The sequence below is a fragment of the Symsagittifera roscoffensis genome, chromosome 6 (genome assembly GCF_963678635.1).
Source record: "Symsagittifera roscoffensis chromosome 6, txSymRosc1.1, whole genome shotgun sequence".
NCBI classification, from domain to species: Eukaryota; Metazoa; Xenacoelomorpha; order Acoela; family Convolutidae; genus Symsagittifera; species Symsagittifera roscoffensis.
In genome coordinates, this window is record NC_087067.1 from 16916237 (window position 1) to 16939267 (window position 23031).

The 23031-nt window shown below is 36.7% G+C and overlaps 2 protein-coding genes across 2 annotated transcripts in view; both read right to left on the reverse strand.

Annotated features, from left to right (window-relative positions):
• Positions 1-3141: 3141 nt before the first annotated feature.
• LOC134848311 (EF-hand calcium-binding domain-containing protein 7-like) lies at positions 3142-15739 on the reverse strand. Its single transcript, XM_063865709.1, has 7 exons — positions 15478-15739; positions 11643-11869; positions 10746-11298; positions 4903-5079; positions 4429-4624; positions 3728-3914; positions 3142-3416 (listed from the first exon to the last, which is right to left on the reverse strand). Exons 1-7 carry the CDS (start codon positions 15694-15696, stop codon positions 3254-3256), a joined length of 1722 nt encoding a protein of 573 aa, XP_063721779.1. The 5' UTR covers positions 15697-15739; the 3' UTR covers positions 3142-3253.
• A 683-nt stretch (positions 15740-16422) lies between these two features.
• LOC134847741 (nucleoside diphosphate kinase homolog 5-like) overlaps positions 16423-23031 on the reverse strand; it is a 98769-nt gene continuing 92160 nt past the window's right edge. The window contains exons 2-4 of the mRNA XM_063864939.1: positions 18471-18493; positions 17063-17589; positions 16423-16649 (exon numbers count right to left, since the gene is read on the reverse strand). Of these exons, the coding sequence (XP_063721009.1) occupies positions 16530-16649; positions 17063-17584 (642 nt within the window). The 5' untranslated portion in view covers positions 17585-17589; positions 18471-18493 and the 3' untranslated portion in view covers positions 16423-16529. The remainder of the gene's footprint in view (positions 16650-17062; positions 17590-18470; positions 18494-23031) is intronic.

Sequence of the window (23031 nt, forward strand, 5' to 3'; positions counted from 1 at the left end):
TTTCTGGCCTGTTAAGGGTTAAGTAAAAAGTTACCATTTTTAGGCCATCAGCCAAACGACTTTTGATCAGCTTTCGATTACATGCAAAAATAACGACATAGCTCGGCCTCGGATCCCCAGACTACGTGATTACTATTAAAAAAACGACTAGAAAACCATCATTTACTATGTTTTTAGTGACATTTCTATACTAACTCCATTGGAGATGGATTTACTTTTTCCTGTTCTAACTACTCGTGTTCTAAAATACTAAACAATATCGGAGTTAATTAATTCGTTCAGGTCATTACAGTAGCTAAAATATGTAACTAAAGTCTCTAACAGTTTTTTTGGCACCGGGCCTTCAACTCCATGTTCGCCCGAGGATAAGGTCGTTATCTCCCCTATTTCGTGGCACGGGAGGGTACGGATCGGCTCCGGATATCCCAGTGGACCTTCCTTCCATCTGATTTTCCTCAGATAACCGTTACCACGGACAAGAGGCTTCGTTTTTCAGATAGGTTTTCCTTGTACGGGATAGTACGGATCCGCTCAGATAAGTTTTACTCAGATAAGAGGCTTCCTTTTTCTTTTGAGATTTCTTTCGACTGATTTTTGTCTCGTTAAGCCGGTTGTCTGTTTTTCTTGTACTTTCCGGACAAAATGGCTGTTTTTACATTTCTGAAAAAGATCCTAGCTCCAATCGAAATTTTGAAAAATTTAAATTCTAGAATTTTCCCACCCTACTTTTTGTAACGAATTCACTGTTAACGTCTTCTTTTGTTTGCATCGTCGGGTTTGACTGTACCAATCCGGGGAATGGCTCACTTCAAGGGTTTTATGTATGATGACGAAAGTATGATTACCAAACTATCTTGCAAAAAAAGCTCGAAATTAAATTGAATCCAACTAACTGGACATTTTAATTTCATTTTTTGAAAACCAATCTTTCATCAAGAATCTATTAAAACGAATTAAATTATAACACTGACCTATTTTTGTATTTGCTGTGTGCATGACCAAAAAAAATCGTTAAATTCAAAATTTTTCAATTTAGTTTTTCTTTGCTTGTACAAAGAAGAATTTTGCAACACGAAGTTCAAAACAAGGTTCAGCAAAATTTTCTAGTGCTCATCTTTAATGCTCATCTTTAGGTATTTCTTAGGACGAAGTGAAATTAAAATCTCAAAGAAAGAAAAAAATTTGAGGAAAAACAACAGCCACTTTAGACAGACAAAAATCGTGGAGATTTTTTGGAGCATATAGCTTTTTATGATGATGAAATGTTGGTTTTGATATAAAGTTGACTTAAGAATTTTTATGTTTGTTTTTGTTTCTTATGGTTCCGACCATTGAAAATGGGGATGATCTTTGCATTCGGGTATTTTAGTTTTTTTTTGTTTTCCACGCAAAATCAGGTACCACAAATAATGATCGGACTGGGTTGAGTGATGTATCAGATTAAAGCCCTTTCACTCGTGATTTGAACCACATTATAAAAATTTCACAAAAGTTTTCCCAGTGACGAGAAAAAATTGTTTGAAAATTCATTTTTCGTCTAATTTCGAGCGAGTGAGCAGGCTTATATTAGCTTATTTATGCTTAATTTATGCGTAAAACTTTAGTTTTACTCTAGTGAAAATATTCTTTGGAGTTTTAAGCTTCATCTAGGAATCAAAAACCTGAAAAAATTGGAAAAAAAATTTGAAAACTTATTAACAAACTTCAATTTTTTTTCTTTTTGTTTGTCTTTAAAAAGTGATTTACCATTCGCATATTTTACAATAACTGACTGACGAAAATGCTTAAGCTCTACTTTTGTACGCCCAGCCAAAAAAAACGACCCTAAAGTGACAAATAAATTTATTGTGATTTTCTAAGACTGGTCGGAACATTCTGCGATACTTGCACAGTAAACGGCTATCCGTGTTTTAAATTGAGCCTTGTTTCAAAGTTTTCTAAAGTTTAGGAAAAGATTTTAAGGAACACTCAATTTGAGTTACCAGTCTCTTCAAACGAGATCAAGAGAATGTTTTCAGATTTTTCCGAAAGATTACAAATGTGCGATATATTTGTCCGAAAAAAAAATCGATTATGAAATTTCAATGAACAATAATTCTTCGACTTCAAAAATTTGATTGAAATTCTCGCAAGCAAAACCCATTTTCTCAATTTTTGAAAAAAATTATCAAATGAGAAGCTCGGCTAATTAAACAAATTTTAAAACATAAAATAAATGTTGGAAATTAAAAAAAAATCGGAAGCTTTTTTTGACTTTTGAACCTTCGCTACGCTATTTTTAACAAAGATTTTAGCATGAATTGGACCATCACGCCATGCAGAGGGTCAATCTCTATTAAAATATTGATTATTCTGCTTTTCCGACAAACCTTTGAAAATTTATTAGAGATGACATTGACTTTATTATATTGACCTATTTTTATTAGCAGAACTTATCAAGTTTCAATAAACATTTAATTAAATTCAATTTTGAGATACAAATAGCATATCTAACCCTGTTTAATTTTGCAATGTAAATGATAAATTTGACAAAACTTGATGATGTTTGGTTTTTTAAATAATATTTAAAAATTTTTTCCAGGTTGGTTTTTTCTTAGTTAGTGATAGAGAACTGATTTGCTGATTAAACTTCAGAAAAGAAGTAAAAAACAAAATAAAAATACACCCCAAAATTAGGTTGAAGATTCAGTCCCAAAGATTCCGTCCAAAAAAGTCCGAAAAGTCCGCGAACTTTTCTTTAATTTATCCAAATCACGTTTAAATGGTTTTGATACCGCAACTGATACTTTTGAGATTTAGCTATGTGGAAGTAGTTGAAAAAACCCAATTTACATCATTGTTTATTCATATTCTTTCGAGAGTAGCCAAAACAAAAAAGATGGTTTCAGTGGCGGATCTAGGATTTTCTCGAGGGGGGGGGGGATTTTCAAAAAATTTTCGACCTTTTTTTAGGTAGAAGAAATTGATTTTCCGAGCTCTTCCAAAACAATTTAAAGTACCTGTTTAGGCCAAAATTTGTGCGCAGCAGGCAAAATTTTCAAAAGGCAGGCCAATTACACCAATAAAATGCAATAACATAAATGAATTGTACGAGCTTGACCTCCAGCATCCAGAGAGCATTACTAACGTCCAGAAAAAAACTCAGGTGGAATATCTTGTTCTTTCGAAAAGCAATTAAGTTTATTTGTTTTTACAAATAGTAAGTAATTATCCAATTTCAGATTTAAAGTTTTGAAGACAATTTTGACAGTCATCAGGATCGAATTTCAGCGGCCATTTTGACTACAATCTCTTTGGATGGATCCGGTGGTACTAATAGTTGGACTACCTTCTTGCTCTGGGCACCAATGACAATGTCTTTGAACTCAGACCCAAGATTTACGTTGGAACTCTTCGACAAATCAAGTCTCACTTGCCTAAAATGAATTTTATGTTTAAAAAAATGCCTAAAATTTTTGTATAACGATTTTAATGATGAAAGATTGCTTAAAATTTGATGTAAAATGAGATGATTCGCAGAACAAAAAGAAAAACTCATCGACGTGGAAATAGCAGAGAAAGTTCCAATCACTTAAGTTACCAAAAAAAAATCCAAAACAAAGGTATTCCAACCAATTTTTATCGACACCGTGGCACTTTTTTTCCTTTTTTTTTCAAATCTGATATTCGAATATAGCATAATCAATAAGTTTTAAGCCATCCAAACAAAAAACAATCGGATCATCACCTGGAACTTTTCCCACTGTTCTGGACACTGATAAAACCCATCTGGCCTTGCTTGAATGTGGTCACGTGCACATCTTCGATAGTCTTGGTCCGGATGACTCCTTTGGCTGCCTTGTCTGAAGACTTTTGAGTGAGGTCAAACAGAAGAGACTCAATCTGCTTGAAGCTGATGTTCTTTGCTTGAACCTCTGATAAAATGAAAAAACACAACTGTAATAAAACTGCAACAAACTATCAAGACTTGAAAACAGTTTGTAGATTTTTGCGGCGATGAGGTCAGTGGCTGACTTGGGGTGAGGGGGAGGACAGGATGGTGGACCCACCCCTTCATGCCCTCCCAAAAATTAGACACCATTATCACCCTATTGGTTCCCTTGAGACTATTTTACCATATTCAATTTAAGGCAAACTTTTAAAATGTCACTAAAGATTACAACATATGGTCATTTTGAAGGGAAACCAAACCGCTCGCCAAAAAAAAACACATTTTATAATTCAAAACTGATTCGCAAAAATAGAATACTCTAAAGCTACGATGGGATCAAACCCCAAAGAAGTACTATCCCACCTAATGCTGAATCCAGTGGTGTAAGTATCTTTCAATAATCTGAAGTATGTTTCAAACATTGTCGATTACTATCCCAATGCCGATAAAATAAATGTCCTATGGTAACCAGTTGGAATTCAGGATCCCCTACTAACTGACTGTCATGACGTCACCCTTCTCTGCATGCAGATTCAATTTGATTGGACAACAATGGTCCAATTGGAGGGCGTGGTTGAAGCCCATCTTGGTGAAGCTGTTCCACAGACCCTCCTCATCTTCCTTCGCCTCCATTTTGTTCATGTCCTTGAAGCCACTCTGAGTGATACAGTCATCCACAGTCTCCCACATTTCCTAAACACATAAAATTACATAATTTTGTACTCTCATAAGATATACAGGGAGGCTGTTTCCGAAATACGTTTTTCATGAATACTTTCTCATTTCACTAATATTTACGCTATTGAAGCCATTATTTTAGCAAAAGGCAACAAAAACTCGCCAAATTGATGATAAATTTCATTCAGTTGGAATATTTTTCATACACTCATGTTAAATTCTGATCAAATTTTCATCTTTACACACATTAAGAAAATGAGTTCTAGAAGAAAATATGAACTGAAGTGACTTACTGAGACAACCTGCCAGTCTTCTGATGAGAACTTCTCGCCAGTGCAGCACATCTGGAACATGTCCAGCTCACTTCGACTGATGGCTCCATCTCCGTCCACATCCACTAGTTCAAACAGGGTCTCAATCGCCTCCTTACACTCCTCCGACAACTCACCCGGACTGCTGTCGTCGTCCTTCTAAAAGGAAATGAAACTATTCTACGGAGTTGGAGCACAAACGTAACACTGAATTTAGCGAGAATCTATCAGTATGACAACCCACCTGAGTTTCGAATAACTATGGCGTCCCTAGAAAAACTAGGAAAATCAATAATTTGCTAGAACATTTAGAAATAGAGGTACGCAATTCCAAATGGCCCTGAAATTTTCCCCTAGCTTTGGCAATTTTCCGTCACAAAAATGTTTGATGTTGTTGTTCCTGCCTACTTTGGGGCAGCGCGTCGCTTATTTTGGGCAGCGCGTCGCTTATTTTGGGCAGCGCGTCGCTTATTTTGGGCAAGTACCGCATAGAATGGGGTGACTCATAGTTCATTATTTCATTTGTTTGTATGAAAATTATTTGCTGTGTGTTGGTAGCTGTTCAGTACTCCTTAGGAAGGTTCTTAAAAAGGTTGCATTTTCGTCTCGTCCAGAACCCCCCTCCCCCCCCCCCCCTGAAGCCCCGGGGATGCCTCTGGATAAAAAGGGACACATGACAGTAACTAGGTCTGCCGGTGTTTCCGGTATCGTCGACCGTTTCGGTGAAACACTAAGCCATCAATCCAGGTAGTGTTTTAAAAACTTTCGTTTCTTCCATATCGGTTGAACACCTCACCAAAAGAGGTAGTTGGTGTCATTGGTGGGGGAAGTTGAAGCATTTAGGACCTTCCTCTGGGGTAGTTGGGTTAAAGGGGTTGATCCATGAGTTGAAGATGGAGGAGTAACCAGAGCGAAGTTGTGCTAGGCCGCTGCGGGCCTTGATGGTTTGATGGTTAGTGTTAGCTCAGGAGATATTGGTATCGACATTTAAATTTGAAAGTTAGGAACCTGTTCTGTGTAAATAGACCCTGCTAAGGTTGTTAAAAAATTAAGCAGATTTTTCTTCAGATCACCTATTTGGAACTCTTTAAGCTCTTCCGAGATATTTGAGAAAAAAGCGTTATTTTTGAAAAATTAGCGTTGTGAGAAATAAGGTTTTGACGGCAAGATGACCTTTAAAAAAGGACTACAAAGTTGCGCTCCGTGAATATAAGTTAAAAGTGGCACCAAAAGCTCCGTTAGAAAAATGTTAGGGTTGATCAGAATAAAGCGGATACCGATAAATAGAGCAAAAAGAAATGAAGGGCAAAGTTAGAGCTAAGAAGGGTCTTCTTAGGTAAGCGCTACGGAGACATCATTAACACAAGTGAAAAACTTAGATTTTCACGAGAGTCGGAGTTCGGTTTTTATTTTTGAAGCTTCGAGCAGCTTTTTTGGGTTATAAAATGGATTAAGAAGAAGAATTATTTTCTCGTTACAAAACGGCATATTAACCAAATAAAAGTTAAACAAATTATTTAGCAACTCCGAGAAGACAGCGAACGAATCCATTTAGATTGCAGGAGGATGCTGACCTGAAATCGAAGACATTCGAAAAAAACTTAATTACAAAAGCATGAGAGAGGAATTAACATAGGCTAAATACAATTTCTGAAGAACAAAATTTGCACAAAAACTTAGCTTTTAACTCTTATAAAAAAAACGTCGCTCAATAAACTGGACCCTTTTAGTGGTATGTAAAACAATTTCCTGGCGATATACACCTAAAGATAGCAGGTTTAAATAAATGAACTTGACAAAATTGGCTAAAAATTGAAGAAAAAATTCTGATTTTGTATGTATAATCTTCAGAAACTCGTTAGTCGTAGCACCCTTGTTCGGTTCAAATTAAAAACTTAAACTTGTTCACTTAGCGGTTACTGCTTTTACTAACTGTACCTTGTCTCTAAAGCCTCCCTGACACCAATCGAATTGGATGCAGGCCATTTTGACGTTGGGTGCTGTTGCGGCAGTAACCAGTAAACAAGTCCAAATGGGGTTTTCAAATAGTAGGGACTAATTCAGAGACTTTGAGAAGTTCGGAGACATAGAGCTCATGAACTGTTAAATCTTTTTCAGAACAAAAATACGAACGAATGCTACCATAATTTCGTTTATATGAATTAGGCGCAATTTTATTTTCTGTATCATCAAAAGTGGCAATAGTTGAGTATAACTGGTGCAAACATGTACGAGAATTACGTATGGCAAAACTGGATTAATAATTGACTTAGATTTTTGAAGTAAAATTGACTTTAGAAAATTATGACGAATTTTTGAAACAATCCCGCATTGTTTTCTGACTTTGTTCCGCACGTAATTAATGTGAACATTGAATGATAACTTAGAACCAACATGAGCACCGAAATATTTGCACAAAACGCTTTTTAGATGTAAATTACTCACGTATAAGAGAGAACTGGAAGCATTAAGTGAGGATCAGTTTAAATACACAGTTTTATCCGTATTTAGTGATAATTTGTTAACATTTATCCATTCGTTCACCGCTTTAGAATCATTATTGAAAATTTCAATCGAGTAATTTAAACTTGTAATGTTTGTATCATCTGCAAATAAAACAGCTCCACACAAAGTGCAAAATTTGGGTAGATTATTGATATATATGAAGAATAACAGGGGTCCCAAAACCGAACCATGTGGAACATCGCAATTTACTTCCAGCCAAGAAGATCTGGAATTTCCAATTTGCACTAATGCTTACAATTTTTAAGGTAGCATTTGAACCATAGTAACGTCTGTCCACTTATTCCAAGCATTTCTAATTTATTAAAAAGAAAATTTTTTATCAAGTAAATCGAACGCCTTCTTCAAATCAAGAAAAACAGCTCCCTTTAATGACTTTTTTCTTAAGCAGGCGTATTTTTTCGGTAACTTCTGCAATTGCATCAAAAGTTTTATAATTTTTTTGGAATTTCAACTATTGACATAGATTAGGTAATAACATTCCAGGTATTCGTATACTCTGTTGTACATAGCACGCTCAAACACTTTACTCCAGTTTATGAGAAGTTAGTTTGGACAGTAATTTTCTAAAATGAGCTTTTATCCTTCTTTATAAAGCGAATGAACTACAGCTCTGACCAAAGAGCTGGGGAAGGACGCTGATTTAAACAATTTATCTATTAGAATTTTCAGTACGGGTACAATGGCTACTCTGCTTGCTGTTACAATGACATTGCTAATAATATCGAAACTAGTAGTTGTCTTATTCTGCATGGATTTAATACTTTTTATCGATTTCCAATTCTGAAATGACACGCATACAAAAATTGGGTTTCTCAATGATTTGTTCTGAGTAAGAATGTGGTATTTCACTGGACAGGTTGAAACCGATAGTTGAGAAAAATCTATTGAATTCATTTGCAATGTCAAGATGAAACAGGATTAGTTCTCCGTTTGTGTTTTTTTGAGGTAATTTTTTCTTTATTGCAACATTCAATGCCCTTAATTTCATTTAAACTTTTATAGACCTGCCTTGAGTCACCAATACACTTTTGAAATTTATATTAATATTATTGTTTTTACTTTTTTAAATTTCAATCTCAGTTTTCTTCGGAGCAATTTCGAATCCAAATCTTGCAGTCGGGGGTGATTTGTTTTTGACCATGCTTTATGTAGCCAATTCCGTTTTACAATCAATATTTTTATAAAATTAGTGATCCATGTACACTTAGCTTTTCTTTTCGTCGAACTTGATGATCTAAAAGGAGCAAAATGATCTAACTCTCTATTATATTTTGATGCAGACTAATTAAAGCAATCATCCAATGATTCTGAATAGTTAATTGTTTGCATCGTTTTAGATATCTCCTGATTAAACCTGTTAACGCTCAGTATCGATTTCACAAAGCTAGTGCCACAGTAAGTTTCAGTATCTTCGTCTTTTAAGTGTGATGAGTAAAATTCTAAAGTAATCGGAGAATGATCAGAAAAGGACAAGTTATCTCGTACTTGAGCAGATTTGACTTTCAAGTCTTTAGGAATAAAGTGATCTAAAAGAGTTTCACTTGTATTTGCAACTCGCGTTGATTTGGTGATAAGATGTTCAAAGCCATTGCTTTCGATGACATCATGATATTTTGAGGAAAAATTTCTCGCCTTCAAAATATCAATGTTGAAATCGGCGCAGGCTATAACAGGATAGTTTTTGAATGACAAAGCTTCAAGAGTCTTATTTAATTCATCAAGGAAGCAAAACTTATCGGCTTTCGGCGGATTATTAACAACGAGGATTTAAAAAGTTTCATGGAATCTTTCGCGTGAATTAACAAACTTTCTGCTAACTCGCTCGGTTATTTTTCAATGAGTGTAATATTGTCGTTACATTGAACTAAGATCCCTCCTCCGTTCTTTCTCCTATTTTTTCTCACTATAGTGTTGTAACCAGTGAGCTTGTAGCAATTAATATCGTCGGCTTCATGACGCCAGGTTTCACTTAGGCATAATAAATCAGGTGGAGATTCAAGGTTGACAATCAATGCTTCCAGTTCATCTTACTGTTTATGTAGAGATCTTACATTTGAACGATAAACGCTAGCAACTTTACTGTTTGAGGAATTAGCTACTTTCAAATTCAAAAACACAAAGGATTTCGTGAATAGTTGATTAGGTTTCTGGTGCAATTTGCTCTTGCCGAAAAACTCGGTTTTGAAAGCAGCTCATCATATCGTTATAGCTGTCTCCCAGCAACTCACTACCTTCGTACAGCCCATTTACACGATCAACACGTTGACCATTCTTCCATTGAACAAATATGGTTCCCTCTTTATACCAGCTTGACTGATTTCTTTGATCATTCGGAATCAATTGCATAAACTTTAATCGTGGGAGGCTCAGGTCTTCGAATATTCTGATGGTACTTGTATGCTCGTTCCCAGACAACTTTTTCTTGTTTTTAAGTTTGGCAATTCTTCTATTGAAGCGACCGATCACTGGTTTTTCTCGAATATTTTTCTTTCGCGTCGGTAACCCGTGTGCAATTGAAAACTCATTAATTGCCACGTTGGCTCCTATCTTTTCGCTTCTATCATTAACTTTATCAATTGTTTCGTCGTAGCTTTCCCTGGTTTCATTCATTCGCAATCCTGAAATTCGTATGTTGTCGCGCCGATTGTAGCTTTATAACTTTTCCGATTCTGACAACGTCTTCAAATAACAATAGTTCGTTTGATGGTTCACCTGGGACATAAAATTTTTCATTATGTCCTCTTTTATTCCAGCTTCAGCATTATTGACGGCTTGTTGAATGGAGGCAATTAACTTTTTTTCAAGAGTTCAACAATTTGAGGCACTAATGCACTCACTGTTTAACAGCAGCTTGGATTTTGTGCGATATATCATCAGTTTCTTCACATGGACTTAACACTGCGCACCCCCGCTTGTTTTGGAAATTGGGTTCATTGGAATTTGATCTCGATAACGTAGAGATGGATAGATGTTACCGTCAGAATATGTGTTTCCCGAGTTGGCGTTTTTACTTGTTATACCAATGGAGTCAAAGGTTTCAGTATTTGAGTTTGCCATTTGCCTTCTCTGAAACTATTTAATAATTCATCACAAATACTAGGCTACAATTTATCACAATAAATTGTCAAGCTCTTCTGTAACATTGAAAAGACCCGATTTGTTCCCGAAATTTTTGAAAGAAAGTGCTTGTCCGCCAAAACTCGGTTTTTGAGGAGTATTTAAAGTTTTTCATCGCGCAATCATCCCTCAAAGGAAATATATATAAGAAGTAGGCATTTCTTATAAGTAAGATGACCTACTTGTATAAAATTGCAAGTTTTGGGCTGCGTCTTCCGTCTCAAGAACCTGCTGCCCATTGTGAACGGAATTACTGAATAAGAGCCAGGTGGTAGATCCACTTTGAGGGAAAACGTCTGTCCGTCATACAAATCCGAAATGTAAGCACTCTGTGTAAAATTTCCAGAACTATCCAGTTTAATGCAAACCAGAAGAATGTCCAAGTCTTTCTTCGGGACGTGGATCACATTTCTCGGTTCGGCTGAGAGGTAAACTGCACTTGAAGAAGAGAGAGATAGAGTGAACGAAGTGCTCACGAGTTCTTTCTCTTCATAACGCAGAAATCCGAACTGCGGAATTTGGTCCCACACAGCAAGGTCCTTCGGTTCGTTTTTGGCGCGCATTTTTTCGACTATCTTTTCGTTCACGCGTTTCCGGGCGCTGTTGGGTCGGTTGGAAATTGAGGGTTGGACTATATTGTGAGCACGAGCGGTTTCGCTACAAGTTTCGTTGATTTTCGAACTAATTTTGGTGTAGTCGTACGAATCATCGGGTCGACGAGTGTGTTGGAAAAGTCTGAAACAAAGAAACAAAACGTGAAAAAGTTTATGAGCAACGATTACATATGATGATTTTAAGGTTGCTGTGCAAGAATCGCAAACATGCAACCAATATTTTACTGAGCAAAAACTTGAAACAGCTAAGGACCAATTACACTTAGGATATTAGATGGAACAAATCAAGGACAATTTTTTAGCAAACGGGTTTCAAAAACATACCTCGTTATACCAAACTTATGTTGCGACGAAAAAAAGGGTCCGGATTTATAAAACAGTTCTATTTAAAATAAACATTTTTAAAAAATAATACTTTAATATAGATAATTCAGAATAGATAAAAGTGGGATAACATTAGCGTACCTGAACAATTCGTCCAGCTCAGCCGGTGAAAATGGTTCCCCTGTTGACGTCAAAATAGACTCGAGAGTCTCCCTTGACAGTGACCCTGAGTTATTCGGGTCAAATGAGTGGAAAAGAGAGATGAGCGTATTTCTGTAATCTTGCCTCGCTTCTTCTCGCATTATCTTGCAGAAGTGTGTGTAGATTAGATATTCAGTGTCACTAGGCCAGTATTTCGACATAGAACGCTAAAAAAAACAGATAAAATGAAAAGTGAAATAAACAACAATTCAAGGTATGAAATCCTCGGAACATGAAAAATGGTGAAAAAAGAAAACTTCTCATTTAATCAGGATATCCCGAAAAGTAAATGTTCCGATTGTAACGAAAGAATCATTATCAAAATGTTTTTTTTTCGTTCCTAGGAACTCACTGATCAATTCGAGTTTGGCTTCATATTTAGGGCTCTCCAGCTGAGACTTGGATTTCGAAAAAATTTCACTAGAAAAAATTCACCGTGGGTCCAAACTCAGCAGTCTGTATTTTTGCTACTCAGACTAATTTGCCGCAGGGGAAGCGGATGAGAAGGGTCTCTTACAAACTGGTTTCATCCATAAAGCTCCATAAAATGTATTTGAGCCCTGTGAACTGATCCACCCTTATAAATCTCCATATTGAGCTGGGCAAGGTCATCGTTATCAGTCAGAAAAATAAATTTGTTCGAGAAGGCAAAAAATTTCAAAAATATTTACATTTGGCTAATTTTTTTTAATTTCCAAAAATCTTGAATGGCGGAAGTTGAATGGCAGTCCGTATATTTAAAACTTTTTAGGGCTTCTATACTCAGGGGAAAGTTAAGGTATTACAAACCCCAGGAAATTACTTTCACACAACTAGGGGCCCAGCTAAAGCTAGAGGTACCTGTTTGATAGTTTTTAGAATATGCTGTACTGATGCGGGATGAAATGAGTAATTTTCAAGGATTCAAAAATTTGACGTTACCCTAAACCTTCTAATAAAACACGGGATTTTTCCTTTCTTTAGAGAAGACGACTACTACCTGTTTTTTTTTTAATTGAACCCAAAATCGAATTACACAGGGCAGTTTTCAAGAAAAAACGGAAAACTTTCCTTGACCGTTAAAAATTTCGAAAAATAGATTTTTCCTAAGGCCATACCATCTTTTCTACAAAACATAGGATGAAACCAGTTATGCCGAGAAGATCTATGCACCATTTTCGGTCATTAAAACCATTAACTTCAGAAGTGGCAGGGAAGCTTTTAAGAAAAGAAAACTTCCACAAAACTATCGAAACCTCCAAAATTTGCATTGTCTTAAGATTATAACAGTTTATCTACAAAAATCTGGGGGGAGCTGATTTTGCCGCAAAGTTCCCCAGCTCTGTTTTTCGATTCAACCAGCAGCTGCGGAGCCATTTATGCTCGGAAGATTCCCATGGCCTGTTTTTCAGTTGAAGTCTAAATCTCAGAATTGGCAGGGTGTTTTTCGAGATTAGTGAAAAATATGACTTTTCCCAAGGACGTAACAATTTCAGAAATTGGACTTCTCCCAAAAAAAAACTAAATTTTTTAAAGAAAAAGTAAGGTGTCGCCGCTTTTTCTATAACAGACCCTTTTTTCGACAAAAAAGCCTATTTATGCCGCAAAAGCTCACAGCCTGTTATTTCGATTCAAATTTTAGTCTGAGAAATTAAAAACAAGACATTACCAGGAGCCGTAAAATTTTGTTAACAATTTCTGACATTTTTTTCGATTGAAAGCAAAATATAAGATTTGTGACAGTAGTTTTTGAGGAAAAGATTTTGAGACAAAGATTTAGTTTTTCCGAGAGCTATCATTTTTCGTATAAGAAAATTTAGACGTAGCCGCTGATGCAGGAGAGCTTCTGCTGAATCGTTCTCCTTTCAACTCAAAATCTCAGACTTGGAAAGGTATTTTATGGGAAAAGTCAATAAGTTTGAAAAACTTTCAAAAAATCACAATTTTGTCTTCTCCGAGGTCCACAACTTTTGACGTTTAGGCAAATGGCCGCATAGGCAAATAGAGCTTTTCACACAACCGTCTCATTCGATTGAATCAAAAATCTAAGATTTGGAAAGTTAGTTTTCGAGAGAAGCCGAAAAGTTTCAAAAAAAACGGTCAAAAATCAGGTGTTTGACTTTTTCGAGGGCCGTAACATTTTGTGTATAAACATTTAGGCGTAGCCGCTGAAGCAGGCAGGAGAGCTTCCCTGAACCCGTTCTTTTTATTGAATTCAAAATCTGTGATTTAGCAGGTCGTTTTTGAGAAAATGAAAAATCCAAAAACATCGGTAAAACATTCCCCTCACAGACTTATTCAAAGGCAGTAGAAATCGGGGTAAAATAAAAAAGAGAAAAGGGGAACGTGTAGGCACACAAAAGAGTGAGCGGTCTTTCAATTGGAACCAGTTTTATGGAAACTCGTGAAACTTTTTTGAGAAAACTTTAAATTTTTGGGAAAAAAAGTAAAATAAATTTCCAAAGCGTCTCAAAAAAGACAAAACCAAATCCCACACTTTTCATAACACCTGTTTTTATCAAGCTGAATTTTTAATGCCTTTTCAGCCGTAATTCTGACTAAATCATTTTAAATGAAAGCCATTTTTTGTGTCAAGAAAAACGCTTCCAGGGTAAGTGATGAAAGAGAATTACTGCCAATCTCATTTCACATTTTCATTTCATTCCACGGCCCACAAAAGAACAGCTAAATTCAGAATTTTTTTTCTTTTTCTTGCTGAAATTTTTGGTCTTCTTGCTGAAAATTTTCCTGATGCTAAAACTTAAAGCTGGTTTGCTTCTGGCTAACCAATTCGTCGGTGCCTATTCGTCAAATCTCAATGAAAACAAAGTGTAAGTAGGCCGATCAATACTTCTTTTTTATTGTTCTTGAGCTAACTTTTTCAACCTGGACTCTCTATTAAACAGTTTGAACCAATAATTTCAAATAAAAGCCACAGTTGAAATCTGCAGAAAAACAGAAAATGAAAGAACGCAATTTTCAAAAAAAAAACAATATTAAATATATATTTTTTATTATTATACAGATATTAATTTCAAATTTATACGCATTAAATTTTTTATGAGCGCTTTCATAGCTTTAAAAATTCTAGACGGATTTTAAATATAACCAACAAGTTGCTTCATACTATTGTGGGAGAGAATATTGACCAGTTTCATTTGCAAAAAAAAAATCATTTTTGAAAAGTTTTTTTTTTGTTTCGCATTTTCAAGGAAGGACTATAAATAAACATGAACAAGGATAGCTGGCTACTGTGCAAGTATCACAGAACATCCCGACCTTAGTCTTAAGAAATACAAAAAAAAAGTTTTTCCAAATTAGTCTAGTTTCTTAGGCTTATTCGGCAGTCAGAGAAAAGCAAGCAAAATATAAAACCGTTTTTTTAGAAAAATGACTGGACACCCAGACAAAAAATCAAAAAAAAAACTCAAATTTCTTGAAGTTTTTGATTTAAAAAATGGCGCTAAAAAACTCCAAAAACTAAAGCAAAACTCGAGTAGAACTAAAATAAGGCACAAATAAGCTATTATAACGGCTTAAATTAAGCATAAACAAGCCTGCTCTTTCGCTCGGAACTAGGTCAAAAATCAAAAATTTAAAACTGTTTTTTCTCGACAAAAAAAAACTTTAAAATTTTTAATGTCGTCCGAATTACAACTGAAAGAGCTTTTATATGATATATTAATCGACCCATTCTGACAATTATTAGTGGTACCTGATGTTTCGTGGAAAGCAAACGCAGCCGCACGTCTTACCCTTTCGGCCACAGCCGCTCACAGCTGTTAACCGTTCTCACCTTAGATGGACACCTCCCGGATCTGTTAAGTAGAGTGTACAACTGTTGTTTCGAGTTGATCCTTTCATTTGTGGACTTGAACATGGACATGTATGTAGTGCGGCACTCCTCGTAGAATGCACTCTCGGCGCTACTTTTGGTTCCCAGTGCAGATGCAGTGCTGTCCAGAGAACGAACAGAAGATTGACTGGACCGTCTTTCTCTCTTGTAGGATGACATAATTCAACAATGTGATCACACGTCACTGGAACTAATTAGCATGTAATCTGAAAGTTATCAGCATGATCAAATTTTGTTAGTTTGTTTTCTGGTCAAAGACAGGAAGATTAAACACAATTTTTTTATACGGAAAAGTGAAGTTTCTGGTGTTGCAATCAAAAAAGGTAACAAGAACTGATCATCACGACAGCAGAGAGCGAAAAACACGTGTTGCAAGCTGCAATGAACCATTCTGAAAATCGCAACTGAGTCATTATTTTTTTTAGCCTCTATCAAATAGGAAGAAAATATCAGTTTTAGTTTTTACAAGCGAATAAGAGTGGCGGGAAAAACCTAAGCTTGTGCAGCAACCGGCTTTTCTTATTTAAACGATTTTTGCTATTTTGAAACGAATTTCGATCAGTCAATTATAGTACGGTTATTTTTCGTCCGAATAATGAAGCCGATGGGACTACAAGTCCAATCTTAAGAACTTGAAGTCGGAATTTAAAATGAAAGTGTATGAAAGAACTGTCAAAACATGACTTTATTCCAATTTTTTGCAGCAGTTGCTTGAATTCATTTCCTTCCAAAACTTTTTCCCAATAAGAGTAAAAAAAAGACCAAGCACTTTGATTGTTTTGCATTTTCATATACAAAAAAAAAGAGAAAAAACTTACCAAGATGAAGAATAACTAGTGAGCGTATGTAAATTACTCATCTCTAACTGACTTTATTCTATAAAAACGTAGTGAGCCGTTTCTAATTGATTTTACATGAATGTAACATGCAATGATTATGTACAATAATTCATCAGTTCTGTGGAACGAAGGAGGTGGAATTTGGCGAGGCATCTACACCTTGGGAGTAAGTGGTTCATCGACATTGGGTTTATTTGGGTTGTTCCCTAGCAACCAGTCGGCAAGCCATGTGATCGGGTCCTCTGGTTTGTTTTTGCACAGCTCCGTCAAGCCCTAAAACACATTTTTTGGGTAAGTCTGACTTGTTGGGAGAATAGTTTGTTCTAATCTTCCAAAGTAAACATTTTTCACTTTAAACAATGGGCCCTATAACGCGGTTCGGTGTTAAAGCGTTTTCGTCAGACTTATGAGCTCATCGCTAAGTGAAAAAAAACCAGACTTCGAACGAGCTAGGAAAAAGAATCGGATTATCCAAAAAAATATATATGAATGTAGCATCAACCTAATCAAAGGTTAAACAATATGTAGCAGCAATATTTTACGGTTTTTAAGACACCTTGTTAAAATATGTTTTGAGAATTCATCAAATTTTGAATAGAAGATATGCGGAAATCTACTTCATGACTTTCGCTTATGTGATGACATTTCAAAAATTTTACACGATGATGAATAAGAAGCAAGCATACCTTCAGCAAGACGGGATTGACATTCCTGCTGAGGTAGTCTTTTGCAAACTGGCCGGCGGGAATAGGTTCGATTGTTGCCTCTGGGAACATAAACCTAATTTCCCTCTCAGCGGAAGTAAAAGTATCGCTTCCATGAACCGCGTTCCTAGTATCGTCCGTCCCGTAGAGAGCTCGAATGCAGTCGGGTTGTACATCCTTTGCAGTCTTCGGTTTGGTGGGACCAATTAGCTTCCGCCAGTGCTGGATTGCATGCTCCCGTCCCAAAGAGTAGACAACGATGGGACCGCTTGACATGAATGCGACCAGACTTGGGAAAAACATTTTGCCGTAGTGTTCTGCATAGAAATCACTAGCCTGTTCTGGTGTCAAGTGAACTCGTCTTTTCTGCAGCAGAGTGAAACCAGATCTGAGAATAATCTCCTCAATTTCATTGGCTCTTGAAACAGCGTCTGGTTTGATGATTGCAAGTGTCCTTTCCACAAAAATTTGCGGTTTTTCGACAATAACTTTTCCGTCTTCCATATTTTCTTAAAAAAATTAATTTCAGCGTTTCCTGATTTTTTCGTTTTTTTTTCTTTTAAAATGAGCAAATAGTAAAAAGCATATTGTTCTATCTGCTGAAACAGTTGAAAGTGATTTTGCCGATGGAAAATTTTTCACGCATTGATTTTTTTTGTTTTAGCAATTTTGCATGTTCCTAAAATGTGATAGGCGTGCCTTACTACGAGCGCAAAGATTGGACACAGAGGCGAAGTGTGAGCTTTAAATCAATTGCGATACACAAAAAGGAAAAAATTGAAATGTTATATACTAATTAGAGAGCCGAAAACCTGCAATTAAAACAGCAATTTTCCCTAAACTATCCACTAAGACAAAGAGCCAATGTTTTGAGCACAATATAAGTAAGTAAACTCGCTTGAGCCCCAAAAAATCAAAAACTAGTTGGTAATACTGTTGACAACTTTTTCCTCAAAAATTCTCGTTCTAAATACTGTTTTGATGATTAGACTTTTATACAGTAACTGAACTGTTTCTCCTTCTTCATTGACATGTAGTTAGTTTGATTATTTCAATAAGGTAAAGCAAGCTGAGTTAATTAGTTAAGGAAAAACATTTAAGATAGAGAATGTGGACATCACTTTTTCCCCATTATTGAATGTGATTGGAATGTTCTGTGCTACTGATGCTGCATTACATCGCAATCTAAATATGAAATTATATGTGGCCCGGAGATAGGTAGAAAAAAATAGAAAAAATGAGAAAAACAAAATGCGCTAAAATTACATGAAGGTAAATTTTTTTAAAACCACAAAAAGCTGCATTAAAAGGGCTAGGGTTTCGAAAAAATAGGCCACCTTGAAAGTTCTTACAAAAAATGTTAAAATTATTCAAAAGAAAACTATCATACCTTAGAACAACTAAAGGTAAAAAAATAGGATGTGTTCAACTGTATCGAATAATTTCAATTATCTTCAAATTCGAAGTGTAATTTTTAATAATTGACATGCTTATTTTTCTCTGACAGGTTTATTCGATTTATTGAAACGAAATAATACCAAAATAATACTCAAATTATGACCAAAAATAAAAAAAAAACTACGCGCGATATAGTTGATGTTTTTGCCTTCTGATTGCTACGTTTTGAAAGAGAAAAATATACTTCTTTTTTCAAGTAGATCCCTTGTGAAGGCTTTTTTTGCACCCCAAGTGTGAAACCACGTCATGAGGCGACAACAACTGACGGAATCTTAGCTACCAATTACTCATGAAGTGCTGATTGAAACGAAGACGAAATTCAGAAATGCGCTAACAGCAAACAAATCGACGTAAGAAACAGAACAAATCCAAATAATCAAAATCATCCCCCCATTCTCGAGAGAAGTTATCATTCAGCTGAAATTCTGGTGCAGGCATATCGAAGTTGTGCTTCCGATATACTGAAACAATTCACCACAACAATGCAACAGAAGATGACAATCTCAAAAACAATAGCTGTGACAAAAGATGACCGCAAACTTCAAACATTGACAATTATTGCTCCCCCGAAGCAGAGCAATTTATAACCAGCATGAAAAGCGAAGGAATCATTCTACTTTTTTACCGCTGATTGCCTATCATATCTGAACATCGCATGCGTTCTAGGGTGGAGATTCCATAAATTGTCACTATCTTCTTTTTTAAGCCACGTTTCGGAAATTCCTATAAATGTATTTTCGCCCATATCATCAAGAAATTTTTTCAATTGCATCCGTTTTCTAATAATACTTTGAAAATTCAAATGAACAAATTTAAGATTTGCACAATTTTTTGAGCAGATGCCGTAGACTGTGTGCCAGTCGGTCATGTCTGGAGGTTTGACCTTGAGAAACACGTAATTTTGGAGTGAAGTTTTAATTTTAAAAATTTCGAGTGGAGCCTGTCATGCTCAGTTTTGTCGAACCAACTGAAAACAAAAAGTGAAAAATCAGAACGTCCGAATTAACAATTGTGGGAAACTACTCAAGAAAAAGGCAGGAAATTGCTATTCGCAATTTCTCGATACGAAATAATAAGAGGGTAGAGCTGTCTTATCCCGAAAACAGGAGAATAGAACACAGACTTGAGAAAGGACGATTATTCAAACGGAACAGAGTGAACACTCAATGGAAGAGAGGACAACTCAAGTGTCCCGATGGTTCATGGAGAAACTTTGATTCTTGAGACAGAACTTACTTCTGTGGTTAAAACTAATTAGCATCAAACTTATTTAGTTATATTATTTGATTCTCGAGCTGCTTATCTTTTAGTAACTCCTCATACTCAAGTGCATCGACATGTGAGTTCTCAACTTAAATTTCTCGAGTGTATTTTATGACAGTTATGTTGAGATAAGGCGAGTTTTAGGTTGATTCATCTGAAATGGATCAAAGTTCCACTGTCTAATAAAAAGTAACTAAGCGGATTGTTCCGACCCGGTTTTTAACGGCGTTCATGTATTTTGGGTATTTCGAGACCTAAGTATGGGGACGTTTTTATTTCTAGAGTGGGGGGGGTATTTTGGTAGTGGCCTTTAAGCTGTAACGGGTTCCAGTCTCATGTCGCAAGCGAACCGAATTGGCTCCGACCGTTCTTGAGGTAGAAAAACACAAGAGATAGTGTCCCTGACTCTTGAGCCAATGGTTATAGGGCCTATTTTTCTTAAGCCTCATGTGTGACTGCAGTAGACGAATGTTACATAGTGTTTTTATGGCGCTCCTGGGTGTTTTTACGACATCATGACTACGGAGTCGAACCCACTTGACACAGCTCCGGGCTACATGCCCATTCTAGAGTACCGGTGGTACGGTTCAGCGGGAACGTGTAAACCTTCCGGTTGTACCGTGATAGCTTTTTAGGAAAACTCAAGAAAACTTCCTGGTACGCTCTCCGAACGAGGCTTAGCTAACCGAGTGAAGGGGGGCAACTAGGGGGACAAAAACACGAGCAAAAAAGAATACAAAAAGGAACAAAAACCATAAAACGAAAAAAGACAGTGACTTTGATACCAAATTAGTTGGATCAAACCTTTGTATTAATTAAATAGTATACACATACTGTTTTATAAAACCGATCGTTTCGATCAATCTAGCAATTTAAACCAGTGACTTCAGTAAGGTGCCCGAGTGGGGGGCGTTGTTAAGGGTTTTCAGATAGATTGCGACCCAACCGGACCACTAGGAGACTTGACTGGAAAGGGTGACCAGTCGAGTGGGAAAGTGGTTCACAAGGATCGAAACGGACCACTAGGAGACTTGATTGGAAGAGGTGACCAGTCGAGTGGGAAAGTGGTTCTGCTGTCAAGTGCAGAACAGAGACAACCAGCACAGGACCACTACAAGAGGACGCACAGGGGTGTTCTCAAGTCGAACAACGGGTATCGTTAGAATCCACATTACATTATAGGAAATAAGTGTAAAATTGGATAAGCGGAGTCCCATTGTTTTGAGGCAGTTTTTACTCAAGCAGGCCTGGAAACAGGTCTACGGTTTTCTCTCGAGAGGTTTAGCACCCGGCGCTTAAGGGATTTTTCGGCTTAAGAGGGGGGCTAAAGAGGGGGGAGGTTAGTAGGGGGGCTGGTTAGGTTAGAGGTCGGCGGTTGTAAATTGTAAAAAAGGGGGAAATTAGAGTAACTAATTAATCGACATCGTTGATTTAGTTACATTAGCCATCAACACGCGTTGGTAATAATAGGTGGATATCCAAAATTTAACTCGAGTTAAGATTGGTACGCTGGTTGGATTGGTAGGGGGGAACGGATATAGACAGTTTTTGTGATACCCCATAAGATCGCTAGTGGGGGGAGGAAAACGCGTGGCAGTTAGGTACCAGACATTTTTTTCGACAGAAGGTCGACATTTGCCTCCTTTGGATTTTAGGTGGGTTGATTTCTCTGTTTTATTATTATTTTTTCTTGTTTAAAAATATTTTTTTTTATATTGTTGCATTTTGGTGAAGATTTGTGATTGGTTTTTATTGCGACGGTCATGTCTGGAGGTTTGACCTTGAGAAACACGTAATTTTGGAGTGAAGTTTTAATTTTAAAAATTTCGAATGGAGCCTGTCATGCTCAGTTTTGTCGAACCAACTGAAAACAAAAAGTGAAAAATCAGAACGTCCGAATTAACAATTGCGGGAAACTACTCAAGAAAAAGGCAGGAAATTGCTATTCGCAATTTCTCGATACGAAATAATAAGAGGGTAGAGCTGTCTTATCCCGAAAACAGGAGAATAGAACACAGACTTGAGAAAGGACGATTATTCAAACGGAACAGAGTGAACACTCAATGGAAGAGAGGACAACTCAAGTGTCCCGATGGTTCATGCAGAAACTTTGATTCTTGAGACAGAGTTACTTCTGTGGTTAAAACTAATTAGCATCAAACTTATTTAGTTATATAATTTGATTCTCGAGCTGCTTATCTTTTAGTAACTCATCATACTCAAGTGCATCGACATGTGAGTTCTCAACTTAAATTTCTCGAGTGTATTTTATGACAGTTATGTTGAGATAAGGCGAGTTTTAGGTTGATTCATCTGAAATGGATCAAAGTTCCACTGTCTAATAAAAAGTAACTAAGCGGATTGTTCCGACCCGGTTTTTAACGGCGTTCATGTATTTTGGGTATTTCGAGACCTAAGTATGGGGACGTTTTTATTTCTAGAGTGGGGGGGTATTTTGGTAGTGGCCTTTAAGCTGTAACGGGTTCCAGTCTCATGTCGCAAGCGAACCGAATTGGCTCCGACCGTTCTTGAGGTAGAAAAACACAAGAGATAGTGTCCCTGACTCTTGAGCCAATGGTTATAGGGCCTATTTTTCTTAAGCCTCATGTGTGACTGCAGTAGACGAATGTTACATAGTGTTTTTATGGCGCTCCTGGGTGTTTTTACGACATCATGACTACGGAGTCGAACCCACTTGACACAGCTCCGGGCTACATGCCCATTCTAGAGTACCGGTGGTACGGTTCAGCGGGAACGTGTAAACCTTCCGGTTGTACCGTGATAGCTTTTTAGGAAAACTCAAGAAAACTTCCTGGTACGCTCTCCGAACGAGGCTTAGCTAACCGAGTGAAGGGGGGCAACTAGGGGGACAAAAACACGAGCAAAAAAGAATACAAAAAGGAACAAAAACCATAAAACGAAAAAAGACAGTGACTTTGATACCAAATTAGTTGGATCAAACCTTTGTATTAATTAAATAGTATACACATACTGTTTTATAAAACCGATCGTTTCGATCAATCTAGCAATTTAAACCAGTGACTTCAGTAAGGTGCCCGAGTGGGGGGCGTTGTTAAGGGTTTTCAGATAGATTGCGACCCAACCGGACCACTAGGAGACTTGACTGGAAAGGGTGACCAGTCGAGTGGGAAAGTGGTTCACAAGGATCGAAACGGACCACTAGGAGACTTGATTGGAAGAGGTGACCAGTCGAGTGGGAAAGTGGTTCT

Bases quoted from the DNA above. Each gene is read 5' to 3' on its own strand.
- LOC134848311 (XM_063865709.1), bottom strand. From the start codon at position 15,696: ATGTCATCCTACAAGAGAGAAAGACGGTCCAGTCAATCTTCTGTTCGT. The intron at 11,299-11,642 runs GTACGCTAATGT...TCTTTGTTTCAG, and splicing joins GAGCTGGACGAATTGTTCAG to ACTTTTCCAACACACTCGTC. The intron at 3,915-4,428 runs GTTAGTAGGGGA...TCATTTTATCAG, and splicing joins GGGTGACGTCATGACAGTCA to AGGTTCAAGCAAAGAACATC.